Below are 23,740 nucleotides of genomic sequence, written 5' to 3' on the forward strand. Positions count from 1 at the left end.
GCGGAGGGGTGAAGTGGACTGCGGTAGTCGTTGTGGGGTTGTGGACCACTGCGGTTGTGGAGGGGACGGAGCCTCTCCGTCGTTTCTAGGTCCCCAGTTAACATACAATACAATACAATACAAGACTTACAGGACACTCCAGGCGCAAGCCAAGCTGAATTCGACTGCTGCCAAACTACAGACCAATTTCGCAGAATTTCGCAAACAACTGGGGAAGTGGATTTAGGAATAACTTGTCAAGTGGGCCATGTTTCCTGTGTTTATTACGGGGCGCGGCTGGAGATATGCGCGGGCCAGAAGATCGCTTTCGTCGCCTACGAGTCTGCCCCCGGCCCGATGGAGACGTGCGGCGAGTGCCGACTGTCCACGGTGGCCGGGCTGAGCGGCGAGGACCTCGCGCGCCCGTCCTCGCTGCTGCCGCTGCCGCTCGAGCTGCCCATCCCTCCGCCTCCGCCGCCGCCTCCACCGCCGCCCCCGGGCCCGCCGACGCCGCCCCCGACCACCACCAGCGGCAGGAGCGGCGGCTCGTTTCAGACGGCGGCGCGGTCGCTGGCGTACTGGCAGGCGGACAGCCCTGCCGCGCCCGCCGCCGAGTTGGCCCTGGGCACTGGGCTGACGGGCGAGTGCGCCGAGGCGCCGCTGCCGCCGCCGCCGCCGCCGTTGCCGCCGCCGCCGCCCCCGGCGCCGCCTCCGCCGCCCCCGGTCCCGGCGCCCACGGTGCCCGCCGCGGCCGCCGCCGCGCCGTACGACGTGACGAAGCTGGACGAGTGCTGCTTGGCCTTGAGGCGCAGCGAGGCGATGCTGGAGGACATGGCGGAGCAGGGCTCGGGCGCGCTGCGGTGGTACATGGAGTAGGGCGCCGTGGGCGGCGCGTACGGGCAGGCGGCCGGCTGGCCCGGGCCGCCCACGCCGCCCAGGCTGGAGCCGGGCAGCATGGAGCCCGACACGGCCGCGCTCGACACCGACACCGAGCTGGCGGCCGCCGCCGCCGCGTTGAAGCAGTTCACCGGGCTCTGGTGGTGGTTGGCCGGCACCAGCGGGTTCACCGACCAGGGGAAGCTCTTGGTGCCCAGCGGGCTCGGCACCTTCGACGCCCAGTTGTTGTACGACGAGTAGGACGAGTACAGCGAGTCGGTGTCGGCGAACGGCTGCATCAGCCCGTTGAACTGCGTGCCGAAGCCGTTCTTGAAGTCGGCCGCCGCTGCCGCCGCCGCGTTCATCGCGTTGCGCTCCCGTTTGCGCCATTTGGCACGCCGGTTCTTGAACCACACCTGCAACAAGCCGCAAATTGCGTCTTATTAACCGGCAAACTACTTTCTCTCTGGCTTTCTCTTATTATCGATTTAGCTTTTTCCACTTATTTTACTTTCTGTAGAAATAGAAAAATCCCGCACACACAGCACCTACAGTGACACACATGGCATACACAACATATATACACAACGCACATACACATAATTTTAATTTTTCTCATGTAAACGCTGGAACTGGTAAGCTCCTCCCACTTATTCCTAACTGTAAAACCGGCTGTCCCACTACTTATTCGCCTGATAACTGGCTGAAAACAACCGCTACTCTATAATCTTTCCTGATTCTTAAAATTCCACTCATCAGATTTATCTTCCTAACTACACTCATGCTCATAAATTAAGGATAATACTGATACATGGTCAAACAACGCTCTGGTGGGCGGTTTGCGGGTTTAAATCGCCTCGGGGTATGACCATGCGGTGCATTTGACATGCGGTCGTCGCAAGGTGGCGCTGCCACAAACGCAGAGGTGTGTTGATGCATGTCAGAGTAGGTGCACCGAGTAAGTGTGCAGACGTTTCCAGACCTACTAACGGTGACTGCCGGCCGGTGTGGCCGTGCGGTTCTAAGCGCTTCAGTTTGGAACCGCGTGACCGCTACGGTCGCAGTTTCGAATCCTGCCTTGGGCATGGATGTGTGTGATGTCCTTAGGTTAGTTACGTTTAAGTAGTTCTAAGTTCTAGGGGACTGATGACCTCAGAAGTTAGGTCCCATAGTGCTCAGAGCCATTTTAATGGTGACTGTCTGTTGAGAATGGCTCAAAAAACACTTACTGATGACGTTATGAGGGGTAGAATACTAGGGCGTAGAATACAGGTCGTAGCACGGGCCCTCCATGTGCCACAGAGTGTGATCTCAAACTTATGTCAACGATTCCAGCAGACAGGAAACGTGTCCAGGCGCTACAGTACGGGACGTCCTCAGTGTACAACACCGATATCTCACCATCAGTGCCCGCAGACGGCCACGGAGTACTGCAGAGAGCTTTGCTCGGGAGCTTACCGCAGCCACTGGAACAGTTGACTCCAGACACACAGTCTACAGACGACTGAGCATACATCGTTTATTCGCCCGGTGACCTGCAAGGTGCATTCCACTGACCCCTGGTCACAGGAGATCTCGTAAAGCCTGGTGTCAAGGACACAGTACGTGGTCATTGGAACAGGGGTCCCATGTTATGTTCACGGACGAGTCCAGGTACAGCCTGAACAATGATTCTCACTGGGTTTTCATCTGGCGTGAACCAGAAACCAGACACCAACCCCTTAATGTCTTTCAAACGGACCTGTATGGAGGTCGCAATTTGATGGTGTGGTGTGGGATTACGATTGGTGCACGTACACCCCTGCATGTCTTTGACAGGGGAGCTGTAACAGGTCAGGTGTATCGAGACGTCATTTTGCACCAGTATGTCCGCCTTTTCAGGGGTACAGTGGGTCCCACCTTCCTCCTGATGGATGATAACGCACGGCCCCACCGAGCTGCCACCGTGGAGGAGTACCTTGAAACGGAAGATATCAGGCGAATGGAGTGGTCTGCCTGTTCTCCAGACCTAAACCCCATGGAGCACGTCTGGGATGCTTATCGCTGCACGTCTTCAAACCCCTACGACACTTCAGGAGCTCCGACAGGCACTGGTGCAAGAATGGGAGGTTATACACCAGCAGCTGCTCGACCACCTGATCCACAGTATGCCAACCCGTTGTGAGGCCTGTGTATATGTGCTTGGTGATCATATCCCATATTGATGTCAGGGTACACACGCAGGAATCAGTGTCGTTTTGTAGCAGATGTGTTTCGGGACGGTTTTCTCAACTTATCATCAATACCGTGGAATTACAGATCTGTGTCGTTTGTGTTCCCTATTTGAAGCTATTAGCGCCAGTTTTGTGTAGTGCCATGTTGTGTGGCACCACACTTTGCAATTATCCTTAATTTATGAGCGTGAGAGTAGTATATAAGACATAGAAAGCCAGTCTTGACTACAAGTCTTTCATCGTTTACATTGCACCTTAGCAAGAAAGACATATTTCTTGAACACATAAGTCGAAACAGATCATTAAATAAAAGAAACGAAATGAAGCATTCAAAGACCGTTTTCAATGGCACAAATTGGATCGCTGTGTCCTTCACTAAGATTACATAACATTTCATCATTTTTTACTTTCCTTAAACAGCATGATACTGAGATATACTATTTTGTTTGAAACTGAATGTTAAGATAATATGTGTTACAGGTAACTTCTTGTACAATGTTTGATCTGTTTCAGTACGCATGCTACGAGAACAGCATTTTGTCATGGTCAAGAAGCTGGAGACCAGCGTAGGGAATTGTCTTCTATGACGAGGGTAATGGAAAGTTGGTTGAACGCTACATCAAATGCATAAGTCGGAGCGGCGTTTATATAGAGAAGTAGCTGAATGATACAATTAATTTTTTTTAAATTTTCATCGGAGCTTCTATTTCACGATCTATTGGACATTAAAAAAAAAAGTAGCCCCTTATTCACTGTTGAGTTGTTGAACTTTTTTGCCGACAGATATGATTTTTAAGTTGATTACAAACAGATTCGATATAAAAATACATGTTCAGTAACTAAATAAATGTAACACCACAAAAAATGTATGTGAGCAGCCACGCTGTGACGGCAGCTGACTGAGTTTAGGCAGCCAGAGATCATTTCATAATTCTTTTTCATTACACGGCATTGCTTCATACTTGGGATAATTCGCGTTGTTAGGGATAAGCTACAGTTATAAATATACTTGCATATTAATATTCAGTTATATATATATATATATATATATATATATATATATATATATATATGTGTGTGTGTGTGTGTGTGTGTGTTTTGCACCAGTGCAACGTGTAATGTATTGAGTAGGTTCTTGAATAAACGCAATTTATAAATAAATGCACGAGCATCCTTTCAGTTAACCTATCATTATATTTTCGTATGATCGTTTAGTTTATTTCCATGTTTTTTTTTTTTAGTAGAAATCAGATTTTCTTTTGCTCAGGAGCAGACTTTCTCCTCCAGGCGGCCCTGTTACAGAGTTTTAGTACAGTTACTTAAACAGTTTACAGTAAGCTGACATACAGCCTGGAGAACGGTGTGCTGACCTCATGCCCCTCCACACCCGCATCCAGTCACGCCTCTGGGCTGAGGATGACACGGCGGCCGATCAGTACCGTTCAGGCGGAGATTTTTTTTTCTTAATGATAGCGATCAAGCGATCACTTTTCTTGTGCTACTCCTAATTTCTAACATTACAAAAATTGCTCGGGAAAATTAGTTTTTCCAAATGTGAAAAACTGTTCCAAGGTACAAAATGATAATGCATCTAGAAGCAAGTATTCAATTTAAAAGAGCTGCAGTCGAGAAAACCTTGTCAATACTGTATTTAGTAGACTATTTGCTACATTACTGTTGTACTACAATCCAATAAAATATGAAATTAAAAAGAAGTCTTATCAAAAAGGAGTTATAAGTTAAAAATATTTTTAAGTGGATGTTATTGGCACCTAACAAAAATTTCCGTTTTCGAGACAGGGAAAACTGTCAAGACATCAAAATAACTCAGTTCATCTGCAAATTTCGCATGTTCCAGGCTAAAGAGAACTTCTGTTTCAAGGCACAACATGGTGCACGACTGAAGAACTATGGATTAACCGTCTACACATTATGTAACTAGTTTTACAAATCTACTGAATACTCCTCGGCATACAACTCTGCAACTGAAGAATTATTAGTACCTTTAAAATAGGTTTAATATATTGTACAGAATTTAAATAGATCATCATCATCATCATCATCATTTATTGCCTTATCGGGCCTTTAAGGCCTACAGCAAGAAGAACAAAAGGAAAAGTAAAGACAAAAAGACTTACAAAAGTACTCTATACAGTAGTAAAAGTTACATATGTACATTACAGCTTAAAGAAAAACGAAAAAATAAACAGGGCATTCAATCAAAGGTTTAAAAGGCAAGAGGGATACATTACAGAAACAAAAAAAAACAAAAAAACACACACGCAGTGTCTGTCAATTACACGAGAGGAGGGAGCTGTTGCAGATGGCAGTCCATCTCATCCGGTCGTTGGCGTCCTCCTCCACGGCTGCTGGTTCCACTTCTTTCAGGATCGTTGTTATCCTATCCTTCCATCGAGTTCTTGGGCGTCCTCTAGGGCGTTTTCCTGTGGGTTGAGAGTGGAGGACTCTGTTTGGAAGGGATCCGTCTGCCCGTAGGATGTGGCCAAACCATTGGAGTCTCTTCTGCGCCAATATTCGTCCAATGTGTGGCTTTCCATACCGCTGGTATAAATCTTCTTTTTTTCTTCGTTCCCATTTACCTTCCATGGCATTGTAGATGGGTCCATATATCTTCCGAAGTACCTTCCTTTCAAATGCACATATTGCTTCTTCTGCTGTTGCTGATGTTGCCCATTTAGAATTTAAATAGATACATAACATAATATTGACATTTCTTTTTGCTCTTGATTTCGAAAGAGGAACTTCGATTTACTTGCGAAACCTGACATTAACATTTGTTATTTCAAAACAACACTTTTAAATATGAGGCAAGTTTTCTCAATCGGTTTCAGGAATTCAGAAACAGAAAAGTGACGTTAGATTTCGTTAAAAAAAAAGCTCTTAATGCCACTGTAGCAGAATAAAATTTTTCTTCCTTAATTTTGAAATGATCGACCCAGAAATACAACCGATTCAAAGAACAAGGAACTATTAAGCTCGAAATATGAATGTATCTGTGCTAATATAGAAATATTGGAGAAAAAAAATGTGAGTTCAGAGCTCACGAAATTTGGTTTGAAGGATCTAGAGAAGGAAATATATTAATTTTTAAAACCTTAAATAGAATTCCTGACTTATATAATCAGCTGAAACAACGGCGTTTGCCTTTCTTTCCTTATTCGGGCCTCTGTATTCATACGAACTATCATTTTCAAGCATGAATCTTATCAACAGTAAATTGAGAAGTCATGTTATCGATGAGAACGTGGGATCATGCCTAAAATCAAATGCAACAATACACAAACGTAACTTACCGAAACTTTCCAGGGAGACAGGATGCCATTGTTCACTTTAGTGTTTGTCAGTCATTGTCATGATTTAATTTTATGGATATGTATCAGTTTACTTTTTTCAACAAATAATGCCGCTACTAAGTATAAATACCAAGTTTAATTCAACGTATTTATTGTTTAGCTAACACTTAAAACCGCAAGTAAGCTTCATTAACTTAATTAAAGGTAGCGTTGTGGAGTGAAAAACGTAGTGTCGAGTGCCGAGAAAGGTATGTTGAGATGGTTTGGCCGTATAAAGAGGAGGAACGAAAGGAGATAGACAAAACAAGTATACAAAAAGAGTGTGGATGGGAGAGTTGGAACTCAGCGTATGTGCGTCAATCAGATTGAGGGCGTTTTTAACAAGGGCCACCTTATGAATACCCTAATTAATAGCTATATGCCTACCTTATAGGTTAAATTAAAAAAAAACTGACTCCCAAAACTAATTTCAATCGTTGACTGTTTAAATTCATCTCTGTTGACTAATGAGTTTGCCGACCACTGGCCTAAGTCATCAAAAAATAAGAAAAAGCCGGTTTCTAAGAAAGTCATGATCTACACTGAGACGACAAAACTTGGGATAGCGATATGCACGTATTCAGACGGCGGTAGTATCGAGTACATCAGGTGTAAAAGAGCATTGCCTTAGCAGAGCTGCCGTTTGTACTCAAGTGGTTCGTGTGAAAAGGTTTCCGACGTTATTATGGGTGCACGACGGCAATTAACAAACTTTGAACGCGGAATGGTAGTTGGAGCTAGACGTATGGGGCATTCCATTTCGGAATTCGTTAGAGAATTCAGTATCCTGAGCTCCGCAGTGTCAAGAGTGTGCCGAGAATACCAAATTTCTGGCATTAGCTCTCACCATGCATAACGCAGTGGCTGAAGGCCTTCACTTAACGATAGAAATGAAATGTCATGTGGCTAGGGCCTCCCGTCGGGTAGACCGGTTGCCGGGTGCAAGTCTCTTTAGTTGGCGCCACTTCGGCGACTTGTATGTCGATGGGGATGATATGATGATGACGAAGGTACCACAAACACTCAGTCCCTGATCGGAGAAAATCTCCGACCCAGCCGGAACCCGGGCCCCTTTGCATAGCTTTCCGTCGCGCTGACTACTCAGCTATCGAGGCGGACGCTTAACGACAGAGAACAGCGGCGTCTGTATAGAGCTGTCAGTGCTAACAGACAAGCTACACTGCGTGAAATGCCCGCAGAAATCAGTGTGGGACGTACGACGAACATATCCGTTAGTACAGTGGGGCAGGAGACGACTGACGTACCTTAGTCAACAGCACGACATCGCCTGTAGCGACTGTCCTGGACTCGTGACCATATCAGTTCGACCCAGGGTGACTGGAAAACCATGCCCTGGTCAGATGAGTCCTGATTTCAGTTGGTAAGTGCTGATGGTAGGGTTTTAGCATGTCGCAGACCTCACGAAACCAAGGAACCAAGTCTCAACAAGGCACTGCGCAAGCGGCTGGTAGCTCCATACCGTTGTATTGTGTGTTTGAATGGAATGGGTACTCTGGTCCAACTGAACCTGTCAGTGGCTGGAAATGGTTAAATTCGGCTACTTGAAGACGATCTACTGCCATTCATGAACTTAACGTTCCCAAAGCAAACAGTGAAGGAATTATAAAAATGACAATGGGCCTTGCCATCGGACCATAATTGTTCTCTATAAAAATGGCTCTGAGCACTATGGGACTTAACATCTGAGGTCATCAGTCCCCTAGAACTTATGACTACTTAAACCTAACTAACCTAAGGACATCACACACATCCATGCCCAAGGCAGGATTCGAACCTGTCACCGTAGCGGTCGCTCGGTTCCAGACTGAAGCGCCTAGAACCGCTCGGCCACCTCGGCCGGCTTCAACGACTTGTTGAGTCTATGCCACGTCGAGTTGCTGCACTATGCCGGACAAAAGGAGGTCCGACACGATATTAGGCGGTTGTTGTTGTTGTGGTCTTCAGTCCTGAGACTGGTTTGATGCAGCTCTCCATGCTACCCTATCCTGTGCATGCTTCTTCAACTCCCAATACCTACTGCAGCCTACATCCTCCTGAATCTTCTTAGTGTATGCATCTCTTGGCCTCCCTCTACGATTTTTACCCTCCACGCTGCCCTCCAATGCTAAATTGGTGATCCCTTGATGCCTCAGAACATGTCCTACCAACCGGTCCCTTCTTCTTGTCAAGTTGTGCCACAAGATCCCCTTCACCCCAATTCTATTCAATACCTCCTCATTAGTTATGTGATCTACCCATCTAATCTTCAGCATTCTTCTGTAGCGCCGCATTTCGAAAGCTTCTATTCTCTCCTTGCCTAAACTATTTATCGTCCATGTTTCACTTCCATACTTGGCTACACTCCATACAAATACTTTCAGAAACGACTTCCTGACACTTAAATCTATTCTCGATGTTAGATTTAAGTGTCAGTCCCATGACTTATTGCACCTCAGAGTTTGTGCAACAATAGGTCACAAGCCAGTGGCCTGCTTCTGTTGCATAGAGTTCTAAGTTGATGACCGCAAGAATAAGATGGCTGCTTTGTAATTTCGCCCCCGCCCCCTCCCCTCATCGAGGGAAAGAGCGTACCGGGTACTAGCGAGCCAGGTGGAGCAAGCGGACCGCCTGTTGCTCGGCGAGCCGTTTCTTTCTCGCGGCTGTTACGGTAATGACGGTAAGCCGTGGGCACCTGGCGCGGTATTGATCAAGGAGTTAGCCGAGCGCCGGGCCCGCAGTGGCTCAGCGCGGCTGGAGCGGCGCGGCGGGGACTTGATCCACTGACTCTAATTAAAGCGGCCACGCCGGCCCCTCTCGACCGCCCCCGCTTCCCGCTTGCTTTACGCGCCCCCTGCCGGCTAATCCGGCTGGTCCACCGCCCCCGCCCTCCGACCAAATCTCGCCTCTCGCCGCACTGAGGCGCGGCGCCCAGCAATTTGCAGCCGTCTCGCTCCGCACCTCTGGCTTGCGTTCGGCGCAAATACGCCACAGGATGCGAGTAACATTTCCAAAAGTTGTGTCGTCACATCGTGTGAGTTCACTGACATAAGAAGCCCGACGTCCTCGGGGCACAGTAATCACTTGCAGCGTTTACTTCATAGCTATGTTGTTCGAAACTTGTAATCGCTCAGTAATAATTTGAATAACAAGTTACTGTTCCAGTTTTCATGTGTTTCACACCGCTTTCCAGTAATGTATTCCCATTTACAAATAGTATGGATATCATAGTATCGAATTAAGTCGGGTGATGCTGAGGGAATTAGATTAGGAAATGAGACACTTAAAGTAGTAAAGGAGTTTTGCTATTCGGGGAGCAAAATAACTGATGATGGTCGAAGTATAGAGGATATAAAATGTAGATTGGCAATGGCAAGAAAAGCGTTTCTGAAGAAGAGAAATTTGTTAACATCGAGTATAGATTTAAGTGTCAGGAAGTCGTTTCTGAAAGTATTTGTATACAGTGTAGCCATGTATGGAAGTGAAACATGGACGATAAATAGTTTGGACAAGAAGAGAATAGAAGCTTTCGAAATGTGGTGCTACAGAAGAATGCTGAAGATTAGAAGGGTAGATCACATAACTAATGAGGAGGTATTGAATAGAATTGGGGAGAAGAGGAGCTTGTGGCACAACTTGACTAGAAGAAGGGATCGATTGGTAGGACATTTTCTGAGACATCGAGGGATCGCCAATTTAGTACTGGAGGGCAGCATGGAGGGTAAAAATCGTAGAGGGAGACCAAGAGATGAATACACTAAGCATATTCAGAAGGATGTAGGCTGCAGTAGGTACTGGGAGATGAAGAAGCTTGCACAGGATAGAGTAGCATGGAGAGCTGCATCAAACCAGTCTCAGGACTGAAGACCACAGCAACAACAACATGGGTATCAGGTAGAGGCAAAGATGTGTAAGTACCATAGGCTAATGTAGACTATAATATTACATAAGTGAAGACTACGTTAGTTCTCCTGGTACCCGTGGTCAGTTAAGATCATACCACACTGCCTGTAGGTTAGATGTGTAACGTACGTACCGGGCGTTACATCATATCGATCGCTTTGTTATGTATGTAATCAGTATCTTACCACAGTTCCTTACAAACCGGATGCAGTGAACCGTCTACAAACTGAGTGAGGATATATAAAGGGCGGCCTACCTATGTTCAAAAACATAAACTACATTTATAAGAAAAAATAGCACTCCGTCTTCAGGCCACAAATGGCCCATCGGGACCATCCGACCGCCGTGTCATCCTCACATGAGGATGTGGATAGGAGGGGCGTGTGGCCAGCATACCACTCTCCCAGTCGTTATGATAGTTTTCTGTGACCGGAGCCGCTACTGTTCGGTCGAGTAGCTCCTCAATTGGCACCACGAGGCTGAGTGCACCCCAAAAAATGGCAACAGTGCACGGCGACCTGGATGGGCACCCATCCAAGTGCCGGCCACGCCCGACAGCCCTTAACTTCGGTGATCTGACGAGAACCGGTGTATCCACTGCGACAAGGCCGTTGCCCGATCTACATTTATAGCTAAACTGAAATTATACCCGTAGCAGGGCGCGCTAACGCGCTACTTCGTGGACTCGGCGCCGGCCCCGGATCGATTCCGTCCAGCGGATTAACGACGAGGGCTGGTGTGCCAGCCAGCCTGGATGTGGTTTTAGGCGGTTTTCCACATCCCCCTAGGTGAATACTGGGCTGGTCCCCACGTTCCGCCTCAGTTACACGCGTCGCAGACATTTGAAACACACCGGCCGGGGTGGCCGTGCGGTTCTAGGCGCTACAATCTGGAGCCGAGCGACCGCTGCGGTCGCAGGTTCGAATCCTGCCTCGGGCATGGATGTGTGTGATGTCCTTAGGTTAGTTAGGTTTCATTAGTTCTAATTTCTAGGCGACTGATGACCTCAGAAGTTAAGTCGCATAGTGCTCAGAGTCATTTGAACCATTTGAAACACGTCCGCACTATTTCACGGTTTACGCTAGACGCAGACAGTTGCGGTACACTGATTCCGTCCTGGTGGGTACGGGGTGGCGGCAGGAAGGGCATCCTGCCGTCCCTAACACTAACACTGCCAAATCCGTTGTAACCACGCCGACCCTGCGATCGCTGCGGGACTATGGCGTAAGCGAAAGCGAAAGCATAGCTAAACCGAAATTATCAATGTTTAATTCAGGTTTTGTTCGAAAACTGTTGATTTGTAACGTGAAACAGAGGGATGTTGCAGTAAAAATAAAAAAATTACAGATTTATCATACAGCTGTATAAAACACAATTTCCGCAAAAAAAGTGAAATTAAGGAAAAACCTAAACTAAAAACATATCAAACCTCACCTCATTACTTCGTTCAATTTATAGAGAACATATTTCTGCTGTTCATAAACAACTTCCGCTTTTATCAATAATGATAGGAAACTCTTACTTTTGATCATGATTAAGAAAGTTCTATTAAGGAAAAATGATAACAATAATTATGTAGATTTTTTTATGTTTGCGAATGTAAACTGATTTTTTTATGTTTGCGAATGTAAACTGACCTTGCATCAAATGTAACTGCTTTGTTTACATAACAGCGCAGAATTCACGTCATCAACTAATTTTCATTAATTATAAAAAGCAACTTATATTCCGTAAGGACATAAATACCCAGTGGGCTAACACCGAACGATGTGCGGTTCTTATTATGTGCAAAACAAACAAACACTCAACCAATTAAAGAAACCAGGAGAAGTTGTCGGCTCACAGCTTCTGTCTTACACATTAATTTATGTTTCTTTCCCTACCAGTGCTACCAAACTACCGGTAATCCTACCGTTTGCTACTTCATTTATGTACTGTACCAAAATTTTGGTAGACCGCAACCCTAGATAGATGAAAATGTATTTCATGTCAAAACAAGGCAAACTGACTAGAAAAATTTTGTCTCTCGCTGTTTGGGAATCACACGTACAGTGTGCGAGCTCTAAGGGACGCAGACACTAATTGGTCCGAGAGGCGTCCACTAATTTCCGAAGTGGTTAAAGCGATCGCTCACGGTTAGCGGAAAATCTGGTATCGAGTCCCGGTACGACACAAATTCTCATGTGTCTGCAGTACACCGTATGGCTGATGTAATATCGTATTCGCAAAAATACTGTGGGAGATTTGCATTACTATTATATGACTTGTAAGCGCGTGCTTTGGTTTGCTTCTCTTGCCACGTAATGTTATTTTTATGGTCTTCATTACGCAGAAATTCAGACACCTGCATACCATCATCCCCGCTGTTTATTTCATGTTAAATCGTAACATGTGAAGAAAAAAAAACAGTGTGAATGACGGTTTGAGAGTGTATGAATAGCATGTTACGATGCACTGTAAGACCAACAGTGGCGTGTCTGTGTGAATTTCTGCATAACGAAGGAGGAATAAATACATGACTGCAGGGCATGAGAAGCAGAACAACCCACATGTAGATATCATATAAAATGCTAATATTAACTCTCACTGTTCTTGAAAATATGGATTCATATCTGAAACGCGTCGTGTTTCAGATAATTTGTTACTTAAATCATTATTCACTTCATTTCTTTCAAAGCAAAGAAGTGAATAACGATTTAAGTAATAATCGAACAGTGATGGACTTATTCCACTATGTAACCAAAAATTGGCAAAGTATGGTTCAAATGGCTCTGAGCACTATGAGACTTAACTTCTAAGGTCATCAGTCCCCTAGAACTTTGAACTACTTAAACCTAACTAACCTAAGGACGTAACACACATCCATGTTCGAGGCAAGATTCGAACCTGCGACCGTAGCGGCAGCGCGGTTCCAGACCGTAGCGCCTAGAACCGCTCGGCCACTCCAGCCGGCTGGCAAAGTATTTGCTGATTTTTGGATACATAGTGAAGAGGTCCATCACTGTTCGATTATGCTGTGACCGAGAAAACACCGGAAACAGGAAAAATAGTAAAATACCTAGGACTTCCGTCCGATGCCAACTAAAACGGAATGACCATTTAAAACTACTTGTAGGATACCAGGAAAATGTAATTCATCAAAATAGAGACATTCGTTCCTTCAGTAAACCTTTCGAAAACGGTAAAAAAAGTAACACCTTGGAACCTCCACAACATGTTTCATGATGGTTTGTGAAGTATGAACCTAGATACAGATGAGGAGAATTTTGTGATATGACATTCGTCTGTAACGAAATGACATGTTCATCGAAAATTACTTGCGTGTATTACCAACTTTGAGACGAGGACTTTTAATGTGAAAATTATTCAAAAAGTGAGATATATGTTGAGAAGCAGAGATCTATGTTGAGAAGCTCTCCTGCGAACCTTCGCAAGAGAGCTTCTGTAAAGTTTGGAAGGTAGGAGGAGGGATACTGGCAGAAGTAAAGCTGTGAAGAGGGGGCCTGATTCGTGCTTGGGTAACTAAGATGGTAGAGCACTTGCCCGCGAAAGGTAAAGGTCCCGAGTTCGAGTCTTGGTCCGGCACACAGTTTTAATCTGCCAGTAAGTTTCATATCAGCGCACACTCCGCTGCAGAGTGAACATCTCATTCCAATAATAAAACGTGCCGTTTCACACTACACTGTATCAGTAGAATGTTGTTTCTTTTTTTTCTGGAAAACATTACTCTAAAGCTCTGCACGGGGTAGTAATAACGTCTTATCCTCTTTCTGAACCCAACATCTCGCTCATTACGGAGAGATGATGATTTAATTTTTCAAGCAAGTAATTTGGAATGTGGGGTACACAAAATGGGAACCAATCATTGTCGCCACGTTCCTGACGTCACTTCATAGTGTGTGTAGTGTTACATTATGATTTAATGTGGAACTGTGTGTGCTGTGTCTGCGGTGACAGAAATGAATGAACCGAGTATCATTCACTTACTGCATTATTAAGTAACTTCTTTGCAAAATAGTATTATATCCTAGGGATCAACCGAATGAAGTTATGATGTTTTAAACAGGATGGAAGTTTCCGTCTCCATCTGGCCATCCTGAGTACAGTTTTTGTGTGGTTTCCCTAACTACTTCAAGCAAATGTCGGGATGGTTCCTATTATGAGGACGCGCCCGACTACCTGTCATACACTTATCCTACTAGGCTCATGAGTATGCAGATTCCTGTATAAATGAATTCTGTGTCTTTTTTTATACTTAAACTGTAATACCATGACATGACGAAGAACCATGTGAAAGTGATACACGGATGAACAAAACTACTGTTACTGCAATCCTCTCTGCATGTGGAAAATGGGAGAGGCACTGACAATCTGCGTTGTTTGAAAGTGGTTTCCCGCGAGAGCCGCCATTTCACTTTCTTTGAGTAGTCCAGCTTATACAAAGAGATTTTCAAATTTTTAAGAGCTACTAAGACATCTTTGTAATAAGGGGCGGTTCGAGAACAATTTTCACACACAGGCGAATCAACATTTGGTGACCCCTTTTCCTTCTCTTCCCCCTCCTCATCTCCCACCCTTTGCTCTCGTACACTTTCAGCTGTGTCAGTTTTCGGAACTAATTTTGATACGCCCTGTTTATAAATCTTGCACTTGGGGGCTCCTGGCAGCCCTCTCAGCTCAGCGCCCAAAGCATCGCTAATAATTGCAATTTGTTATATAGAGAAATATTACAGTTATGACGTTTTATTATATGCACATAGACAGGCGGAATTTTTGTGTGTGTGGGGAGGGGGGGGGGGGGGGGGGGTGGGAGCAGGGTGAGCAAGATGGAGCACTCGCGCCGCCCCTCTGGAATCTGAAGTACATAGTTTTTATTCATATCATGATTGTATAACCATTAGTTCCCTGGAATACAATGATTTTTGAGAGTTGCCTATAAAATTTAATTCTCATGGGATGGCATGTTTCGAAACTGAACAACTCATCTGTGTCAAAAGTGGCTATTACAGAGTCTACCCCATGTTTGAAATATTTCTGCGGACGGCCTTGTATCTGTATTGTTATTTCAAATTTGGCATCTAACATCTGAATCGCTAATGTTGCTATTGATTATCGTTCTATATCTTAAATTCCTGGTGGTAGAACAAATACTTATGTGGAAAATTTTCACAGCTTGTAAAATACCATTCTCAAGTGTGTATTTGTACATTTACACTACCAGTACCTGGCCACGCTTCGCTGCGGCTCAGTCTGCTTCAATGGAAAAGAAGTATAGGAATTGAAAATACGTCCTCATCTCCTTCTTTCCCTGTCTTTGTCCTTCTTCCTCACCCCCTTTCTATCTTCTTCTCCTTCCCCCTCTCTTTGTCCATCACCTCCTCCCCCTATCGCTGTCCATCTTCTCGTCCTCTCCTCTCTCTACATTTCTTCCTGTTCTATCTCTCCCCCCTCTTAGTCCAAAACCTCCTCCTTCCCTTTCTCTATTCATCTTCACCTCCCCCCCCTTTCCGTCTCCTCCTTCCTCATCTCTCTGTCCATCTTCCTCTTCCCGTTTTCTATGTCCATTTCCTCCCACCCCTTTGTCCATCTCCTCTTCCTCCACTCTCCTTGACCTTGTGCCTTGTTAACTGTTACTGCAAATTCAGACTCTGTAGTAGTATTCTAGCCATAAACCTATAAACTAAATGCCAATTAACTGTTCGCTAACAATGTTTCACTAATACACACATTCGCCAAAGAAACTGGTACAGGCATGCGTATTCAGATACAGAGATATATAGTAGTAGTAGTACGGTATTCCGCCTTACGGCAGGTCTTGTCATGGGTTAAGCATTTCCACTTTTGTCTGTCCATAGCCAGTCTTTTCATTTCTGAATATTTGCCTCCTTTGATATTGTCCAGCATTTGACATCTTCTTTTTCCTCTTTCCCTTTTTGCCTCCATCATTCATTCTATTCCTTCACAGGCCCCCCTCATACAATGTCCAATCCAGTTCCGTTTTCTCTTTCTGATTACTTTCAGCATGTTTCTTTCTTCTCCAACTCTTCCTAATACTTCTTCATTCATTGCTCGGTCTTCCCGTTTTACTTTTTCCATTCTTCTCCATATCTACATCGCTAGTGCCTCCAATCTTCTTTCATCTTCCTTTCTCAATGTTCAGGATATATAAACAGGCAGAAAATGGCTCAGCTGTTAGCAGCGCCTGTACAAGACGACAAATGTCTGGTGCAGTTGATCGGTTACTGCTGCTACAATGGCAGGCTGTCAGGATTTAAGTGAGTGTGAACGTGGTGTTATAGTCAGCGCACGAGAGATGGGACACAGCATCTCCAAAGTAGCGGTGAAGAAGGGATTTTCCCCTACGACCATTTCACGTGTGTACCGTGAATATCAGGAATCCGGGAAAAATTCAAACCTCCGACATCGCTGCGGCCGGAAAAAGATCCTGCAAGAACGGGACCAACGACGACTGAAGAGAATCGTTCAACGTGGCAGGAGTGCAACCCTTCCGCAAATTGCTGCAGATTTCAATGCTGGGGTATTAACAAGTGCCGGCCCGGGTGGCCGAGCGGTTCTATGTGCTACGGTCTGGAAACGCGCGACCGCTACGGTCGCAGGTTCGAATCCAGCCTCGGGCATGGATGTGTGTGTTGTCCTTAGGTTAGTTAGGTTTAAGTAGTTCTAAGTTCTAGGGGACTGATGACCTCAGCAGTTAAGTCCCATAATGCTCAGAGCCATTTGAACCATTAACAAGTGTCAGCGGGCGATCTATTCAACAAAACATCATCGATATGGGCTTTCCCGAGCCGAAGGCCCACTCATGTACTCTTGATGACTGAGCGACATAAAGCTTTACGCCTCGTGTGGGTCCGTCAGCACCGACGTTGGACTGTTGATGACTGGAAACATGTTGCCTGATCGGGCGAGTCTCATTTCAAATTGTATTGAGCGGATAGACGTGACCGGGTATGAAGGCAACCTCATGAATCCATGAACCGTGGATGTCACCAGGGGACTGTTCAAGATGGTGGCGATTTTGTAATGGTGTGGGGAGTGTGCAGTTGGAGTGATATGGGACTCCTGGTACGCCTAGATACGACTCAGACAGGTGACACGTACGTAAGCATGCTGTCTAAATACCTGAATCCATTCATGTCTGTTGTGCATTCCGACAGACTTGGGCAATTCCAGCAGGACAATGCGATACCCACACGTCTAGAATTGCTACATAGTGGCTTCTGAATTTAAACACTTCCGCTGGAGGCCAAACTGCCCAGACATGAACATTATTGAGCATATCTGGGATGCCTTGCAGTAGTCTGTTCAGAAGAGATCTCCACCCGGTCGTACTCTTACAGATCTATGGAGAACACTGCAGAATTTATGGGGTCAATGAGCGCGCCCGGCTGCCCGTGCGGTCTAACGCACGGCTTTCCGTGCGGGGAAGGAGCGTCTGGTCCCCGGCACGAATCCGCCCGGCGTATTTGTGTCGAGGTCCGGTGAACCGGCCAGTCTGTGGATGGTTTTTAGGCGGTTTTCCATCTGCCTCGGCGAATGCGGCCTGGCTCCCCTTATTCGGCCTCAGTTACGCTGTGTCGGCGATTGCTGCTCAAACAAGTTCTCCACGTACGCGTACACCACCATTACTCTACCACGCAAACATACTCGTCTGGTGTGAGACATTCCCTGTGGGGTCCACCGGTGGCCGAACCGCACAATAACCCTGGGTTCGGTGTGGGGCGGCGGAGGGGTGAAGTGGACTGCGGTAGTCGTCGTTGGGTTGTGGACCACTGCGGCTGCGGCGGGGACGGAGCCTCTGCATGTTTCTCGGTCCCCGGTCAAGATACAATACAATGGTGTCAATTTCCTCCAGCAGTAATACAGACATCAGTCGAGTCTACGCCATGTCGTGTTGCAGCACTTCAGCGTGCTCGCGGGGGCCCTGCACGATATTAGGCGGCTGTACCAGTTTCTTTGGCTCTTCAGTATGTAGTAACAATATACATTAATTGAAGAATTAGGTACCTAAAAAGACGCCCGTATTAGAATCCAACGTTGTATCAAAATTTCAAAGCAATCGGTCAAGACCTTTCGGAGATTCACGATTTTGAACAAGAGAAATTTTACATTTTTGTTTATATGGATTAGTGCCACCACCAGCGTTAATCGTGAATGTTATTATATCCATATTTTTCTTTAAATTAAACAAATATATTGTCTAGCATTTTACACACATATCAATAGTCTGGATGCTTTACTGTATGTCAGTTATTTATGTTTTAGCTGGTTAAATGGCCGTCGGATGCCGAAGGCCAAATAAGAGACTGCTACTACTGTTGGCACGTTGACACTCGCCAGCCAAGTGTTGGCGGCCGTGTAAGAAGCAACAAGGTGTGGTTTGAAGAGGCGCCGCCTGGAGTGTGCAAACAGCGTTTAAATGATGGGCGCCCGGTCCCACTGCGGGCCGCCGCAAGAGCCTATCAAGCGGCCCGCATTAAGGCGGTAACGGCCGTCCGCGGGCTCTGCCGAATGGCTACTTAAGGCCCGGCGCTCCTTCCGCTTTTACTCGCCGCCGTGTGCATTATTCCACATAACCGTTAGGCAGCGCGGATCCCACTCACTCGAGAGGACAAACACTCGCCGCCGAACGGGGCAAACACTGGCCAGAGCAAACAGGGGCAGTCGCGGCCGCCGCCTCTGACCAGCGTCGCCCTACCTACACTCGCCTGGAACTGGAGGCAACGCTAGCAGCTCCAGGCACAATTTTCACAGCGTGTTTGCAGTGTCCTAACACTCGAAACACTGACCACTCCAACACCATCTATGGGCGATTTAAACCTGCTGGCATTTTATAGCGAGCGGGCTGTGCTGTTTCCAGTAGCAAAACACCAATGACAGCCTGGCAATGTCGGTTCCCACTGTATTGCCACCACAGCTGAGCAACGCATTGTGCTACCAGACCATTGAGCAGGAAAGTTTCCTGATCACTGCATCCGTCCTACTGCAAGAAAGAACATAACTGCGGCCGTCATGAACTTAAAGAACAGACTGATTAATTTTAAAATATTTATTTCAAAACTACATTTTCGGCCATTGGGATATTTTCAAGTGGTACTGCAAAAGATTTTGCTTTAGCACATGTCAGACTTTAAAATCCTCTAACATGTACACATGTTACTGCAAAAAATAGGCCGTGGGCATTAATACAGGATGTGTCCACCAACCGCCTTTGCTTGAACTCTGCTGGGGACTCTGTCAATGAGGTGTCTGAAAACCTGTGGACGTTAATATGGGGTATGTCCACCAATCGCCTTTATGAAGGCTTCATCTCCGCAGTGGACTCTTCAAAAAATGGTTCAAATGGCTCTGAGCACTATGGGGGTTAACATCTGTGGTCATCAGTCCCCTAGAACTTAGAACTACTTAAACCTAACTAACCTAAGGACATCACACGCATCCATGCCCGAGGCAGGATTCGAACCTGCGACCGTAGCGGTCACGCGGTTCCAGACTGAAGCGGCTAGAACCGCACGGCCACAACGGCCGGCAGTGGACTCTTCAGTGAGATTTCTAAATGCCTGTGGAGATGGTCTGTTGAGGTGACGATATTGCACGCTGGGGTCTGGAGCGAACTTGGCATCGTAGCATCTAACGTATACCAAAAGTGTTCCATTGGCTTCAGATCGTGACTCTGGGCAGGCCAGTCCATTTCAGAAATATTATTTTCCACTAACCATTGCTGCTGCTTTACGAGGTGCGACAATAAAGTAATGAGACTTATTTTCTTTGCAAGATGTGACAGCCCTGCAGGCTTGCGTAGGCACAATATCTTTGACCTTGGTCTACAAGCTGCTTCCAGTTCAAGCGGCACATCTATGCAACTGCCCAGTCATGAGTTGTGCTGTAATAAGTTAACACGTGTTTGTGTCTCTCATCACGAAAATGGGACCGCATAATATTGCGCTCTTTTTATGTTAAATTGGGTGAAAACGCGACAATTTGCGGTAAGCTTCAGAAGGCTTTTGGAGAGGAGGTTATGTCAAGAGCTCAAGTTTTTCGTTGGCATAAAATGTTTAGTGAAGGCAGAACGAATGTCGAAGATGAAGACCACAGTGGACGACCATCACCCTCACGGACGGATGTCTACTTGGCCATAGTGCGTGAACTCGTACGATCTGATCGAAGATTATCCGTGAAAATGATTACAGAAGAACTGAACATCAATCGAGAAACGGTTCGTCTAAAAATAACTGAAGATATTGGTATGAGAAAGATTTGTGCAAAAATGGTCCCCAAAAATCTCACACCGCAAAAGCGAGAAACGCGGAAAAATGTGGCAACCGACCTGCAAGTGCAAACGGAAATCGATCCAGAATTGTTGAGTCATGTTATCACTGGTGATGAAAGTTGTTTTTTTTTCAGTACGATCCAGAGACAAAACGCCAAAGTTCGCAATGGTGCTCAAAGGGATCACCCGGACCAAAAAAAGCTCGTATGTCAAAGTCATAAGTGAAATGCATGCTTGTGTGCTTCTTTGATTCCAAAGAAATTGTTCATAAAGAGTGGGTGCCTCCTGGATAAACAGTTAACCAATATTACTACAAAGAAATTTTAGAAAGACTTCGTAAAAGAGTTCTTCGTGTCCGTGCCAACATTGCTGATAACTGGATTCTGCATCACGATAATGCGCCATCCCATACTACTTTGTCAGTACAGCAATTTTTAACCGCAAAACAAATTTCAGTACTACCACAGCCACCTTATTCACCAGACATCGCTCCGCGCGACTTTTTTCTATTTCCATGAATCAAAACGGCGGTCAAGAGACACCATTTTCAAACAACACAAGATATCCAAAAAGCTGTGACGAGGGTCTTGGAGGATATTACAGAAGATGAGTTCCAGAAATGTTACCATCAATGGCAGAAGCGCTGGAAAAAGTGTGTGCAATCAGAAGGGAACTACTTTGAAGGAGACAACACTAAGCTTGACTAAAACGGTAAGCAACATTTTTTTCACAACAGTCTTATTACTTTATTGTCGCATCTCGTATTCACGGTGATGAAAGCTAACCTCTGCGGGCTAACTCAAAAAGGAAGCGAGATTGGATTTGACGTCGCGTTGACATCGAGTTCATTTGAGACGGAGCAGTTCGGGTTGAGTCAAGGTTGAGGAAGGAAGTCGGCCATGCCCTTTTAAGGAACGTGACAGGAGCGGTTTAGGGAAATCACGGAACACCTAAATCTAGATGGCCTGACGCTAGTTTGAGTCGTCGTCCTTCGGAATTCGAGTCCAGTATGCTAAACGACTGCGCTGCTTCGCTCGGAGAACGCTGGAAATCAGAAAAATGTCAGTTTCTGCTCTAAAAGCAAACTGTAATTCAATGGTTACACGAACTATCCTTGTACTAGCTTTACAAGCTGCCGCCTAACCAACCGATGAGCAATTCTGGTTGGCACTTGGTTGCACATTATAGGCTACACAGGCAAATTTCAAACGAAAACAAAATGATAGAAAGAAAAATAATAACAAACAAAAAAAGTCATACGATGATGAAAATGACGCGGCAAAGTATTGGCTCAAATGGCTCTGAGCACTATGGGACTTAACATCTTAGGTCATCAGTCCCCTAGAACTTAGAACTACTTAAACCTAACTAACCTAAGGACATCACACACATCCATGCCCGAGGCAGGATTCGAACCTGCGACCGTAGCAGTCACGCGGTTCCCGACTGAAGCGCCTAGAACCGCACGGCCGCCGCGGCCGGCCGGCAAAGTATTACTATTAGATTTGGGAGTAAATAGTGTGGTGAATTTGACGAGCCTCGAACCTACGCCGTTCTACACGTCGAGTTCCTGCGCTAGCGACTGTGCTACGCCGCTATAATAACTGTGGGTGTGATCTTCATGTCTATGCGGACCCTGTCACAACTACGAACTTGCAGCCTTCTAAAATTCGGCACCACCCAACGTCGTGCAAAACTTTCTAATATAAGCCTATCTCGGCGATTGTAATGACTGTATATGCCATGAATCGCGTCTCGCGGGGAACTGTTCAGTAGTGTTTGGTTAGTGCTGTGTATGAAACGTATGTGTTTCGTTAGATTCGTTGTGTGTGTATGTGTGTGTGGTGGGGGGCGTTTGTTTTTGGTGTGGTTATCACGTGTGATGAAGTACGAAATAAAAGGACCAGACCCAGGATTCGAGGGTGAAACACATCAAGAAAGAAATACGGGCATGGAACTGGAAATGAATTTCTGACTAAGTGTTGTGGCATTTTGCTAACTGCGGGCGTTACGTTGAGCGCTCTGATTGGGGGAAACCAGCTCCAACGCGTGAAGTGTCAACTCTCAAACAATTCTAGCAGGACTACAGTTGTGACCGTACAGTAGAGCTCTAAAAACAGCAAAGCTGCTGATTTCGGATGGGTGTGAGCTACCAGCTACCTCCGTGTACCGAAGTTCCGAGACACAAGGAGCAGCACGATTTTCACTGCCGTTGCCGCCGTCTTATTTACGTGTGCGGCGCAGTAGTTGCCGCAGGGCGTCGGTAACGACTCCGCGACGCAAATCCCCGTAAATTAGTTGTGGCGAACGTGAGCGGCGGCAGTGTATTTGTCTTGTAATAACTCGGCAGGCCATTCATCAATAAAAAGCCGCCGCGGCGGAGGCGGAGGCGGCAGCGGTAGCCGTGTGTCCCGGCCATTGTTGGGCCCGTGTGATTTATGTGCTGGGCGTGCGGCTTGATTGTGACGATATTGCGGGCCCCCGCGGCGGGGCGCGTGCCCGCTGCCGGGGGCGGATGGGTGTGGTCGGGGGTGGCGTGGGGGTGGGGGCAGTCTTTCGGAATCGCCGCTCCTCTTCTGCAGCGCTTGTCTCTGCCTCCCCCTGCACTCCACCCGCTGCACATGCACCACATTATGAAAGTCTGCATCTGGAAAGTAGCTTTAAACTAAAGTCATTGAAATGAGAAGTTTGTAGTCCTCTCGGCCTGCTGCGTAATAAATGTCTTTCAAGGACAAAACATATTTATGTAACCAGTGACGTTGCTATGAATATTATTTTTATTTCATCTCAACTATTTCGGCTATACAACCATCATCAGGTTATCTGTAACAGAATACTTATAAATTTTGGTACTTTACTTGTATTACATGGAAGTCACTTACGAATAATATGATTTTAAATGACTTCCATGAAATGTCGTTCTTTTCTGTTGCTGTTTGGTTACATAAATATATTACGTCCTGAAAATGGGAATTGTTACACTATGAAGCACCTGAGATTAATGAAACTTTGTGAACTCTTTTTCATATAACCCATATTAGATGATTAAATTTTCATTCCAATCATTACATAAGTCTGTTGTCAACTTCATTACGTGTGAGCTCCAAGGGCACAAAGATACTCTTCATTAC

At 45.9% G+C, this 23,740-nt stretch overlaps 1 protein-coding gene across 1 annotated transcript in view; it reads right to left on the minus strand.

The window, feature by feature from the left end:
* Window positions 1-530: 530 nt before the first annotated feature.
* LOC124596287 (pituitary homeobox homolog Ptx1) overlaps window positions 531-23,740 on the minus strand; it is a 134,557-nt gene continuing 111,347 nt past the window's right edge. The window contains exons 2-3 of the mRNA XM_047135383.1: window positions 740-1,271; window positions 531-619 (exon numbers count right to left, since the gene is read on the minus strand). Coding sequence (XP_046991339.1) covers window positions 531-619; window positions 740-1,271 — 621 coding nt within the window. The remainder of the gene's footprint in view (window positions 620-739; window positions 1,272-23,740) is intronic.

This window comes from Schistocerca americana, chromosome 1, assembly GCF_021461395.2.
Source record: "Schistocerca americana isolate TAMUIC-IGC-003095 chromosome 1, iqSchAmer2.1, whole genome shotgun sequence".
Taxonomy (NCBI): domain Eukaryota; kingdom Metazoa; phylum Arthropoda; class Insecta; order Orthoptera; family Acrididae; genus Schistocerca; species Schistocerca americana.